At 44.6% G+C, this 13,180-nt stretch overlaps 1 protein-coding gene across 1 annotated transcript in view; it reads right to left on the minus strand.

Moving 5' to 3' along the window:
- Window positions 1-4,052: 4,052 nt before the first annotated feature.
- The window catches only part of LOC118356362 (leucine-rich repeat-containing protein 37A2-like), a 64,333-nt gene continuing 55,205 nt past the window's right edge, over window positions 4,053-13,180 (minus strand). Inside the window, 4 exon segments of the mRNA XM_035724458.1 lie at window positions 4,053-4,556; window positions 4,651-4,715; window positions 11,853-11,930; window positions 12,012-12,066. Coding sequence (XP_035580351.1) covers window positions 4,454-4,556; window positions 4,651-4,715; window positions 11,853-11,930; window positions 12,012-12,066 — 301 coding nt within the window. The 3' untranslated portion in view covers window positions 4,053-4,453.

A 13,180-nucleotide genomic window follows, 5' to 3' on the forward strand; every position in this document is an offset into this window, starting at 1 on the left:
CTTCAGTCGGCTCTGCAATGCCTCTCCCACCCTCCAATCCCTGTTGAAGCCAGAGAACCTCTGCTCCCGCCGCCTCCCGGCTCTCTTTGCCCTACTTTGTAGTAGTTTGGTGAGCATAAAAAGGCTTGTTAGAGGGGTGCCTGAGTGGCACAGTTGGTTAAGCGACTGCCTTTGGCTCAGGTCATGATCCTGGAGTCCCAGGATCGAGTCCTGCATCTGGCTCCCTGCTCGGCAGGGAGTCTGCTTCTCCCTCTGACCCTCCCCCCTTCTCATGCTCTCTCTCTCTCAAACAAACAAACAAACAAACAAATAATGCTAAAAAAAAAAAAAGCCTTGTTAGAATGGTCCCTCTGTTTCAGAGACCAGCTCATGAGGGGTGGGCATGTGGGTTTCCAGGGCGACAGATTCTCTCTTTCTCTAAATGCTAGCCAGTCTCCTCTGAGCCCTCTTCTTCATTCACCTTGCTTGGCCCTTGAAGACTGGAACAAACACTAACATAGTTTCGAACAGCTCATGCATGCATCCCTAGTAGAACTGAAACCTCCCTTAAAGTGCCTGCCTTCGAAAGCTCAAGGCTGTCTGAAGAATTTGCTGCTTATTCCAGCCAACACCTGAGAGGGCCCTTGTATCCCAGCTTCTGGGAGAGGTTAGTTCCTAACTTGGATAAGCGCCAGTTACCAAGCCCATTTGGTTCATATTGGCTGACACAGCTTACTCTTTTTATAGTTTTTCACTTGTGACAACAAAGTTCCCAATCATTCCCTTCCCATTTCCCTCAGTCTCGCTGTGAAAAACCCCGTCACCTCTGTACTAGCCCCAATTGAGTTCCGGTCACAATGAGCCATTTTCCCTCTACTACAGCAGTCCCATATTCCCTGTGCTACAGCAGGCCCATAGTCCCTGTGCTACAGCAGTCCCATTTTCCCTGTACTACAGCAGGCCCATATTCCCTGTACTACAGCAGGCCCATATTCCCTGTACTGCAGCAGTCCCTTATTCCCTGTACTACAGCAGTCCCATATTCCCTGTACTACAGCAGTCCCATATTCCCTGTACTACAGCAGTCCCATATTCCCTGTACTACAGCAGTCCCATATTCCCTGTACTACAGCAGGCCCATATTCCCTGTACTACAGCAGGCCCATATTCCCTGTACTGCAGCAGTCCCTTATTCCCTGTACTGCAGCAGTCCCATATTCCCTGTACTGCAGCAGTCCCATATTCCCTGTGCTACAGCAGTCCCATATTCCCTGTACTACAGCAGTCCCATATTCCCTGTACTACAGCAGGCCCATATTCCCTGTACTACAGCAGGCCCATATTCCCTGTACTGCAGCAGTCCCTTATTCCCTGTACTGCAGCAGTCCCATATTCCCTGTACTGCAGCAGTCCCTTATTCCCTGTACTACAGCAGTCCCATATTCCCTGTACTACAGCAGTCCCATATTCCCTGTACTACAGCAGGCCCATATTCCCTGTACTACAGCAGGCCCATATTCCCTGTACTGCAGCAGTCCCTTATTCCCTGTACTGCAGCAGTCCCATATTCCCTGTACTACAGCAGGCCCATATTCCCTGTACTACAGCAGTCCCATATTCCCTGTACTGCAGCAGTCCCATATTCCCTGTGCTACAGCAGTCCCATATTCCCTGTACTGCAGCAGTCCCATATTCCCTGTGCTACAGCAGTCCCATATCCCCTGTACTACAGCAGTCCCATATCCCCTGTACTACAGCAATCCCATATTCCCTGTGCTACAGCAGTCCCATATTCCCTGTACTACAGCAGTCCCATATTCCCTCTACTACAGCAGTCCCATATTCCCTGTACTGCAGCAGTCCCTTATTCCCTGTACTACAGCAGTCCCATATTCCCTGTACTACAGCAGTCCCATATTCCCTGTACTACAGCAGTCCCATTTTCCCTGTGCTACAGCAGTCCCATATCCCCTGTACTACAGCAATCCCATATTCCCTGTACTACAGCAGTCCCATATTCCCTGTACTACAGCAGTCCCATTTTCCCTGTGCTACAGCAGTCCCATATTCCCTGTATTACAGCAGTCCCATATCCCCTGTACTACAGCAATCCCATATTCCCTGTGCTACAGCAGTCCCATATTCCCTCTACTACAGCAGTCCCATATTCCCTGTACTGCAGCAATCCCATATTCCCTGTGCTACAGCAGTCCCATATTCCCTCTACTACAGCAGTCCCATATTCCCTGTACTGCAGCAGTCCCATATCCCCTGTACTACAGCAGTCCCATATCCCCTGTACTACAGCAATCCCATATTCCCTGTGCTACAGCAGTCCCATATCCCCTGTACTACAGCAATCCCATATTCCCTGTGCTACAGCAGTCCCATATCCCCTGTACTACAGCAGTCCCATATTCCCTCTACTACAGCAGTCCCATATTCCCTGTACTGCAGCAGTCCCATATCCCCTGTACTACAGCAGTCCCATATCCCCTGTACTACAGCAATCCCATATTCCCTGTACTACAGCAGTCCCATATCCCCTGTACTACAGCAATCCCATATTCCCTGTGCTACAGCAGTCCCATATCCCCTGTACTACAGCAGTCCCATATTCCCTCTACTACAGCAGTCCCATATTCCCTGTACTACAGCAGTCCCATATTCCCTGTACTACAGCAGTCCCATTTTCCCTGTGCTACAGCAGTCCCATATTCCCTGTATTACAGCAGTCCCATATCCCCTGTACTACAACAGTCCTATATTCCCTCTACTGCTGCAGTATTATATTACTAATTGAGATCTGTCTGGACTAATTAAGTAGTTTCTGGTTTGGTTTATTTCCAACAGGGGAGATGCACAGGATCAGCCTTTAAATTTAATTAATCTGTTAATTTTTCAGGATCAGTCTTTTAAAGAAGCATCTCAAGGATGTTTGAATTAGATGTTTAAAGACTATATTTTGAGAATTTGTGTTTCCCTATGGATACCTTTTCTCTGGCAGCCTTTTTGATTGAGGACTGTGTTTCCTCAGATACCTCATTGCCCATAGTCTTTCCAGCTCTCATTCCAATGAGAACATTCCAGAGACCAAACTAATCATCCACTCCAGGTGCTTCTCCAGTCAGCTCTGGGGATGACTGCATGTATCAGTATCTAGTATCTGGTACCTCACCTGTTGCCTAGCTAGAATGACACCTTTCTAGGTTTCTGACATAGCTAGCTCTCCACCGTCTTACTCCTTGTAGACTCCACCTCCCTTTTAGAAAGACTTGAACACACACCCATTTGTTGGATTGTGTTGGTTGGCTCTTGACACCCACTTCTATCCCTTTCTTTGCAGGTGCTGGAAGCCCACAAACCACATTTCACAGATTCCCTTGACAGCAGGGTTCTGCCAATAAAATGTACCTGTGTGAAATCTGGAAGGTGAAAAGGTGGAAGCCACTGTCTCCTCCTCTGCAGTAGCAGACGTGCAGGGTGCACGTTGGACTCCATATTACCCCACTCGTCACCGGGCTTGGGACTGTGCGGGTTGTGGTGACCTCAGCAGTCTGTTGAGTGGCAGCAGCAGCTTTGAATCTATGGAAAGCAGCTGTAACCTGAAAGCTAGTGATGCGATTCCCCCGGCCCCCAATGTTCACCACCACTAGCCCCCCAGTGATGAGCACCAATTACGTGTATGGACATCCATAATGACCTGAGCTGAAACCAAGAGTTTAATGTTTTCACCAACTGAACCACCCGGGTGCGCAGGAGTGGAGGAATTTTTGCCTTTTCCGCAGATTGGGTAATTAATGCTCTCACACATTCTTCTTCTTCTTTTTTTTTCTTTTTAAGAAAACAAACCCCAAACACCCCAATGTGAATTATCCACAGGCTTGTAAGGCTGAAGAACCCTCTACTTGCCAAGACAGGGCACACATTTGGTGCATGAGTTTGAGTACTTGGGAAGAAAGACAGGGCTTAGCCCTGCAGTGGAGCTAGTCTCAGTGATCCAAATATTCTGGCAACGCCGAAGACCTTATGAGAGGGGCCAGAAATAGATGGTCCTCTCTGGGCAGGAGGTCAAGCGTGTTGTGAATAGCCAGGGGAGAGAGCACCAGAATAAACTGCTAACTGATTTAAGAGTCTACATTCCCTGAATATATGTTTTCCAGTTTCCAGAGACTGATTTGATCAGGGAAACGAGGGAACGACGCCCCTACTCATCCTCCTTTGCCTGCACTGCTCTTGTGGAAGTACACTGGCTCCCACGAGGGATTCCAGCTTCAGTCCTGCTCCTCACGCCTGTGGCCGCTGTTCCCTGGATGGACATGTTTAACTAGTTCCATTTTAATTCCTTACCACATGGCTAGAATTGGTTATGAATTCATACATTTTAATAGGAGAAAAATAAGTATTTTACAAGCAATGCTGAGAAGCCAATATCAGAACATAAGCTTCGTAGGCGACCTGAGGCAGGACGGGCTCACTCGATGACAATCTCGGTGAGGGTCTCGCTCTCGTCACCCAGCTCTTCAGTGGTGGAATCTGTGGCCTGAGCCTTCTCTGCTGGGGCTTCACTTTTCTCTCTGCGAAAAGAATACCAAAGGCTTTTACTCTGCAGAGGAACAATTCAACTTTTCATAATTTACTCATTTGAGGTAAGAATTGCAAATCAGGTACCCCGGTTCCTTGTTGAAAATCTCATCCTCATCAGAAGAATCCCTGTCATGCAGCTTCTGTGCCATGTTTTTCTTTTTTTTTTTTTTTTTTTTCTTTTTTTTTTTTTTAATTTTTTATTGTTATGTTAATCACCATATATTACATCATTAGTTTATGGTGCAGTGTTCCATGATTCATTGTTTGTTCATAACACCCAGTGCTCCATGCAGAACGTGCCCTCCTCAATACCCATCACCAGGCTAACCCATCCCCCTACCCCCCTCCCCTCTAGAACCCTCAGTTTGTTTTTCAGAGTCCATCATCTCTCATGGTTCGTCTCCCCCTCTGACATACTCCCCTTTTCTTCCTCTCCTGTTATCTTCTTCTTTTTCTTTTTTCTTAAAATATGTTGCATTATTTGTTTCAGAAGTACAGATCTGTGATTCAACAGTCTTGCACAATTCACAGCGCTCACCGTAGCACATACCCTCCCCAATATCTATCACCCAGCCACCCCATCCCTCCCACCCCCAACCACTCCAGTAACACTCAGTTTCTTTCCTGAGATTAAGAATTCCTCATATCAGTGAGGTCATGTGATACATGTCTTTCTCTGATTGACTTATTTCACTCAGCATAACACCCTCCAGTTCCATCCACGTCGTTGCAAATGGCAAGATATCATTCCTTTTGATGGCTGCATAATATTCCATTGTGTATATATACCACATCTTCTTTATCCATTCATCTGTCGATGGGCATCTTGGCTCTTTCCACAGTTTGGCTATGGTGGACATTGCTGCTATAAACATTGGGGTACACGTACCCCTTCGGGTCCCTACATTTGTATCTTTGGGGTAAATACCCAGTAGCGCAATTGCTGGATCGAACGGTAGCTCTAATTTCAACTGTTTGAGGAACCTCCATACTGTTTTCCAGAGGGGTTGCACCAGCTTGCATTCCCACCAACAGTGTAGGAGGGTTCCCCTTTCTCCACATCCCCGCCAACATCTGTCGTTCCCTGACTTGTTAATTTTAGCCATTCTGACGGGTGTGAGGTGGTATCTCATTGAGGTTTTGATTTGGATTTCCCTGATGCCAAGCGATGTTGAGCACTTTTTCATGTGCCTGTTGGCCATTTGGTTGTCTTCTTTGGAGAAATGTCTATTCATGTCTTCTGCCCATTTCTTGATTGGATTATTTGTTCTTTGGGTGTTGAGTTTGATAAGTTCTTTATAGATTTTGGATACTAGCCCTTTATCTGATATGTCATTTGCAAATATTTTCTCCCATTCTGTCGGTTGTCTTTTGGTTTTGTGGACTGTTTCTTTTGCTGTGCAGAAGCTTTTTATCTTGATGAAATCCCAATAGTTCATTTTTGCCCTGGCTTCCCGTGCCTTTGGCGATGTTTCTAGGAAGAAGTTGCTGCGGCTAAGGTCGAAAAGGTTGCTACCTGTGTTCTCCTTTAGGATTTGGATGGACTCCTGTCTCACGTTTAGGTCTTTCAACCATTTGGAGTCTATTTTTGTGTGTGGTGTAAGGAAATGGTCCAGTTTCATTCTTCTGCATGTGGCTGTCCAATTTTCCCAACACCATTTGTTGAAGAGACTGTCTTTTTGCCATTGGACATTCTTTCCTGCTTTGTCAAAAATAAGTTGACCATAGAGTTGAGGGTCCATTTCTGGGCTCTCAATTCTGTTCCATTGATCTATGTGTCTGTTTTTGTGCCAGTACCATACTGTCTTGATGATGACAGCTTTGTAATAGAGCTGGAAGTCCGGAATTGTGATGCCGCCAGCTTTGCTTTTCTTTTTCAGTATTCCTCTGGCTATTCTGGGTCTCTTCTGGTTCCATACAAATTTTAGGATTATTTGTTCCATTTCTTTGAAAAAAGTGGATGGTATTTTGATGGGGATTGCATTGAATGTGTAGATTGCTCTAGGTAGCATGGACATCTTCACAATGTTGATTCTCCCAATCCATGAGCATGGAACGTTTTTCCATTTCTTTGTGTCTTCTTCAATTTCTTTCCTGAGTATTTTATAGTTTTCTGAGTACAGATCCTTTGCCTCTTTGGTTAGATTTATTCCTAGGTATCTAATGGTTTTGGGTGCAATTGTAAATGGGATCGACTCCTTGATTTGTCTCTCTTCTGTCTTGTTGTTGGTGTATAGGAATGCCACTGATTTCTGTGCATTGATTTTATATCCTGCTACTTTACTGAATTCCTGTATGAGTTCTAGCAGTTTTGGGGTGGAGTCTTTTGGGTTTTCCACATACAGTATCATATCATCTGCAAAGAGTGAGAGTTTGACTTCCTCTTTGCCGATTTGGATGCCTTTGATTTCTTTTTGTTGTCTGATTGCTGTGGCTAGGACTTCTAATACTATGTTGAATAGCAGTGGTGAGAGTGGACATCCCTGCCGTGTTCCTGACCTTAGGGGAAAAGCTCTCAGCCTTTCCCCATTGAGAATGATATTTGCTGTAGGTTTTTCATAGATGGCTTTTATGATATTGAGGTATGTACCCTCTATCCCTATACTCTGAAGAGTTTTGATCAAGAAAGGATGTTGTACTTTGTCAAATGCTTTTTCTGCATCTATTGAGAGGATCATATGATTCTTCTTCTTTCTTTTGTTAATGTATTGTATCACGTTGATTGATTTGCGGATGTTGAACCAGCCTTGCAGCCCAGGAATAAATCCCACTTGGTCGTGGTGAATAATCCTTTTAATGTACTGTTGGATCCTATTGGCTAGTATTTTGGTGAGAATTTTTGCATCCATGTTCATCAAGGATATTGGTCTGTAATTCTCTTTTTTGATGGGGTCTTTGTCTGGTTTTGGGATCAAGGTAATGCTGGCCTCATAAAATGAGTTTGGAAGTTTCCCTTCCATTTCTATTTTTTGGAACAGTTTCAGGAGAATAGGTATTAATTCTTCTTGAAATGTCTGATAGAATTCCCCTGGAAAGCCATCTGGCCCTGGGCTTTTGTTTCTTGGGAGATTTTTGATGACTGCTTCAATTTCCTTAGTGGTTATAGGTCTGTTCAGGTTTTCTATTTCTTCCTGGTTCAATTTTGGTAGTTGATACATCTCTAGGAATGCATCCATTTCTTCCAGGTTATCTAATTTGCTGGCATAGAGTTGCTCATAATATGTTCTTATAATTGTTTGTATTTCTTTGGTGTTGGTTGTGATCTCTCCTCTTTCATTCATGATTTTGTTGATTTGGGTCATTTCTCTTTTCTTTTTGATCAGTCTGGCCAGGGGTTTATCAATCTTGTTAATTCTTTCAAAGAACCAGCTCCTAGTTTCGTTGATCTGTTCTATTGTTCTTTTGGTTTCTAGTTCATTGATTTCTGCTCTGATCTTTATGATTTCTCTTCTCCTGCTGGGTTTAGGCTTTCTTTGCTGTTCTTTCTCCAGCTCCTTTAGGTGTAGGGTTAGGTTGTGTATTTGAGACCTTTCTTGTTTCTTGAGAAAGGCTTGTATTGCTATATACTTTCCTCTCAGGACTGCCTTTGCTGTATCCCAAAGATTTTGAACAGTTGTGTTTTCATTTTCATTGGTTTCCATGAATTTTTTTAATTCTTCTTTAATTTCTTGGTTGACCCATTCATTCTTTAGTAGGATGCTCTTTAGCCTCCATGTATTTGAGGTCTTTCCGACTTTCCTCTTGTGGTTGAGTTCTAGTTTCAAAGCATTGTGGTCTGAAAATATGCAGGGAATGATCCCAATCTTTTGGTACCGATTGACACCTGATTTGTGACCTAGGATGTGATCAATTCTGGAGAATGTTCCATGGGCACTAGAGAAGAATGTGTATTCCGTTGCTTTGGGATGGAATGTTCTGAATATGTCTGTGAAGTCCATTTGGTCCAGTGTGTCATTTAAAGTCTTTATTTCCTTGTTGATCTTTTGCTTAGATGATCTGTCCATTTCAGTCAGGGGGGTGTTAAAGTCCCCCACTATTATTGTATTGTTGTCAATGTGTTTCTTTGCTTTTGTTATTAATTGCCTTATATAATTGGCTGCTCCCATGTTCGGGGCATAGATATTTACAATTGTTAGATCTTCTTGTTGGATAGACCCTTTAAGTAGGATATAGTGTCCTTCCTCATCTCTTATTACAGTCTTTGTTTTAAAATCTAGTTTGTCTGATATAAGGATTGCCACCCCAGCTTTCTTTTGGTGTCCATTAGCATGGTAAATGGTTTTCCACCCCCTCACTTTCAATCTGGGGGTGTCTTTGGGTGTAAAATGAGTCTCTTGCAGACAGCATATGGATGGGTCTTGTTTTTTAATCCAATCTGATAGCCTGTGTCTTTTGATTGGGGCATTTAGCCCATTTACATTCAGGGTAACTATTGAAAGGTATGAATTTAGTGCCATTGTATTACCTGTAAGGTGACTGTTAACTGTCTGTTGTCTGTGTTCGTTTCTGCTCTTTGCTGCTTTTAGGTTCTCTCTTTGCTTAGAGGACCCCTCTCAATATTTCTTGGAGAGCTGGTTTCGTGTTTGCAAATTCCTTTAGTTTTTGTTTGTTCTGGAAGCTTTTTATCTCTCCTTCTATTTTCAATGATAGCCTAGCTGGATATAGTATTCTTGGCTGCATATTTTTCTCGTTTAGTGCTCTGAAGATATCTTGCCAGTCCTTTCTGGCCTGCCAGGTCTCTGTGGATAGGTCTGTTGCCAATCTAATGTTTCTACCATTGTAGGTTACATATCTCTTCTCCCGAGCTGCTTTCAGGATTTTCTCTTTGTCTCTGAGACTCGTAAGTTTTACTATTAGATGTCGGGGTGTTGACCTATTTTTATTGATTTTGAGAGGGGTTCTCTGTGCCTCCTGGATTTTAATGCCTGTTTCCTTCCTCACATTAGGGAAGTTCTCTGCTATAATTTGCTCCAATATACCTTCTGCCCCTCTCTCTCTCTCTTCTTCTTCTGGGATCCCAATTATTCTAATGTTGTTTCGTCTTATCGTATCACTTATCTCTCGAATTCTGCCCTCGTGATCCTGTAGTTGTTTCTCTCTCTTTTTCTCAGCCTCTTTATTTTCCATCATTTGGTCTTCTATATCGCTGATTCTCTCTTCTGCCTCATTTATCCTAGCATTTAGTGCCCCCATTTTTGATTGCACCTCATCAATAGCCTTTTTGATTTCGATTTGGTTAGATTTTAGTTCTTTTATTTCTCCAGAAAGGGTTTCTCTAATAACTTCCACGCTTTTTTCAAGCCCAGCTAGTATCTTTAAAGTCATGATTCTGAACTCTAGGTCCGACATCGTACTAATGTCCGTATTGAGTAGGTCCCTGGCTGACGGTACTACCTCTTGTTCTTTTTGCTGAGGTGATTTCTTTCGTCTTGTCATTTTGTCCAGAGGAGAATAGATGAATGAGAGAACAAAAGGCTAACAGGTTTCAACGTCCCCAGGAAATATACTGTATACAAATCAGAAAAGACCTGAAACCAGGGGAAAAGAAAGGGAAAGAAAGAAAAAAGAAAGAGAAAAAGAAAAAAAAAAGAAAAAAAAGATAAAAACAAAAACAAAACAATTCAAAAAAGGCAGAATATGATCAAATATGATCAGGCTAGTGCATAGATCAGTGCCACACACTAGATTTTGGGCGTATTTTGGTCTGTTAGAAAAAAGTTCCTCCTAAAATTTTAAAGGAAGAAAGACATATATGTACAAAATAAGGGTTGATACAATGAAGGGATGGAAGATGACTGTAAAGATGAAAATTATAAAAGATTTTATAAAAGGACTTGGTAAGATAAGTTGTTTGAAAAAAGAAAGAAGATTTAAGGAAAAAAAAAAAAAAGGAAAAAGGGAGAGAATGTGATCCGGCAGGAGACTAGAACAAAGCCATACACTAGTGGTTTAGGGTATATTTTGATCTGTTAGAAGAAACTGTACCTCAAAATTTTAAAGAGAGAACAACTTATATATATATGCCAAAAACAAGGATAACTACTATGAAGGGATAAAATATGACTCTAAAAATGAAAAAAAAATAAAAAATGTTTTTTTTTTTAAAAAAAGGGATTTATAAGATGTTGGTTGAAAAAGGGAAAAAGAAAAATAAAAAAAAGTCAACAAAAATTAACTTTGATGAAATAATGAATCATGGTAAAAAAAAAAAAAAAAAAAAAAAGCCATGAATCTATGTGCAGTATTCCCCTAGCGCTGGAGTTCTCCTATTCTCCTTGATCGATCAACTTGGTCTTGGCTTGCTGGCTGTTTGTGTTGATCTTCTGGGGGAGGGGCCTGTTGCTGTGGTTTCCAAATGTCTTTGCCGGAGGCGGAATTGCCCCGCCCTTGTCGGTCCGGGCTAAGGAAGCTGCTCCAGTTTGCTCTCAGGAGCTTTTGTTCCCTGCAAGCTCTCGGTACAGCTTTGGAGGACCAGGGCGAAAATGGCGGCCTCCCAGTCTCCGCCCGGAGGAGCCGAGAACTCGGGGCCCCACTCCTCAGTGCGCCCCCAGAGAAAAGCAGTCACTCCCGTGTCCCCGGTCTCTGGCCGCACTCCGTGCTCACCCGGCCTGTGATCGAGCGTTGCTATCTCTGGCACCCGACCCCGCTCGGAGTCTCCAAACCCAGCAGATCCCTGCAGTGCGTTCCCGCACCGCTCCTCCCCGGGAAGGAAGGGGAGTCTCCCCGGATCTGCTGCTTGTTGGGTCCTTGCTGGGGGAGCCGTGCCCCGACTGGGCCGCAGATCACAGTTTATGGCAACCCCGAGCTGAGAGCCCGCGCCTCGGCTCCGTATCTGCAACCGGCTTCCCCGCCCCGACACCTGGGAGCTCTGGCGCACTCAGGCACCCCCGGTCTCTCTGTGACCCCAAGGGTCCTGAGACCACACTGTCCCGGGAGGATTCCACCCCCCGCTTAGCCACTGCAGCGACGTCCCTCCGCCGAGCCAACTTTTAAAAGGTCCGATTTTGTGCTCCGCGGCTCTAGCACTTGCCAGAAGCGGCCGGCGGAGGCCCCTCCCCCGCCGTCTGTCCTCCCGAATATCGCCTCGGATTCACTTCTCCGCACGTCCTACCTTCCAGTAAGTGGTCGCTTCTCTGTTCAGAGAGTTGTTTCTACTCTCCTGTTCGATCTCCTGTTGAGTTCGTAGGTGTTCAGAATGGTTTGATCCCTACTCAGCTGAATTCCTGAGACGAGACAAAATCTAGGTCTCCTACTCCTCCGCCATCTTGCTCCCATTCCTGTGCCATGTTTTTCTTGCGTGTGGCATTAAGAGGTCTGTACATGTCCCGAAGCCAAAGTGGCCGCCTTCTCCAGAAAAAGCCCTCCTAGAAAACAGAAAGGACGATGTTAATTCTGCATTTCCCCTGCACTCTCCAGCCACAGGACTTTACCCTGCTCAGATTTACCTGACTCTCACTTTCTGTTGAGCATCTCTTCCGCAGCAGGGATTGAAAGAAGCCCCTTGGAGGAAACACACACGCAGACAATTAGTGATTCATACCATTTCCCATGCCTCTCACAATGTGCATCTCTGGTCTTATTAGGACACCTCTGTCCATAATCACAGGAAGCAAAATCACCACAGGCCTGGGATCTTGAAAATAATCCCATGCATGCTGGGCTTCCAGAATTTTCCCATGTCTGTCTGTAATGGCCCCACAATGTCAGAGATGTTTGTATGTGGCTCGGCATGGAGTATAGGCAGGATTTTCATCCCGCTCACCTGGGCCCTTGGCCAAGTGCCCTCGTGCAGTGAACAAACCGTGCAGTCGCACGGCAGAAGCACCTTACTCTCCGGAGGTATTTTACATTGGTCTCCTATGCACTTAGTCTCATAGACATCATTTCCTGGGGAGGGGGCAGGAGAGGTGCTTCTATTTCCCTAGCTGCTTTATCCTGCAAGTTGAATCGCACCAAGAAAATGCCTGAGTCCAACCAGCAAAGATACCTAGCTCCCTGACTTTCACACTGCAGGCTGTCACTGGTGAGTATGTCGTGAAATCAGCTTAAAGGTCACAACTACCACTAAAACACAAAATATTCTTTTTGAATACAAACACTATAGAGAAAGAGTGTATAGTAAGTTTGTCTTAGAAACTGCTTACGTCTCTACGGTATGTGTGTACTGAATTGTGACATAAAATGTAGCTTGCAGCCCAAGAACAGCGTAATCAGAGGAGGAGTGCCCAACTGGAAAGCAACCATCTTCTGACACTCACTAGCTGTATGACCACGGGGCAATTTACCTTCCTTTTCTTCTTCTCCATTTCCTTATTATAAAAGGAAGAGACAAACTATTATCTAAGGCCTCTCCCCGTTACAATTCTATGGGGTCTGCACAAAGGGAATGGAGAGTGGGGGCTCGAAAACCAGGAGGAGGAGGAAGAAAAAGTTTTCCTGCCACTTTACAGGAAGGAGCCATATATCTTGCCTTCCATCAGCCTTGAAGACTAGCCCTCTTAGCCTAAGACTTTGTGGCCCTCCCTATCCTTTCCCCAGAGCCTCCGAGAAGGCCTCCGGCCAGGCCTGATGCTCACTACCAGCAGGAACCAACACCTCCCCACCTCCACCCTCT

Source organism: Zalophus californianus, chromosome 16, assembly GCF_009762305.2.
Source record: "Zalophus californianus isolate mZalCal1 chromosome 16, mZalCal1.pri.v2, whole genome shotgun sequence".
Lineage (NCBI taxonomy): Eukaryota > Metazoa > Chordata > Mammalia > Carnivora > Otariidae > Zalophus > Zalophus californianus.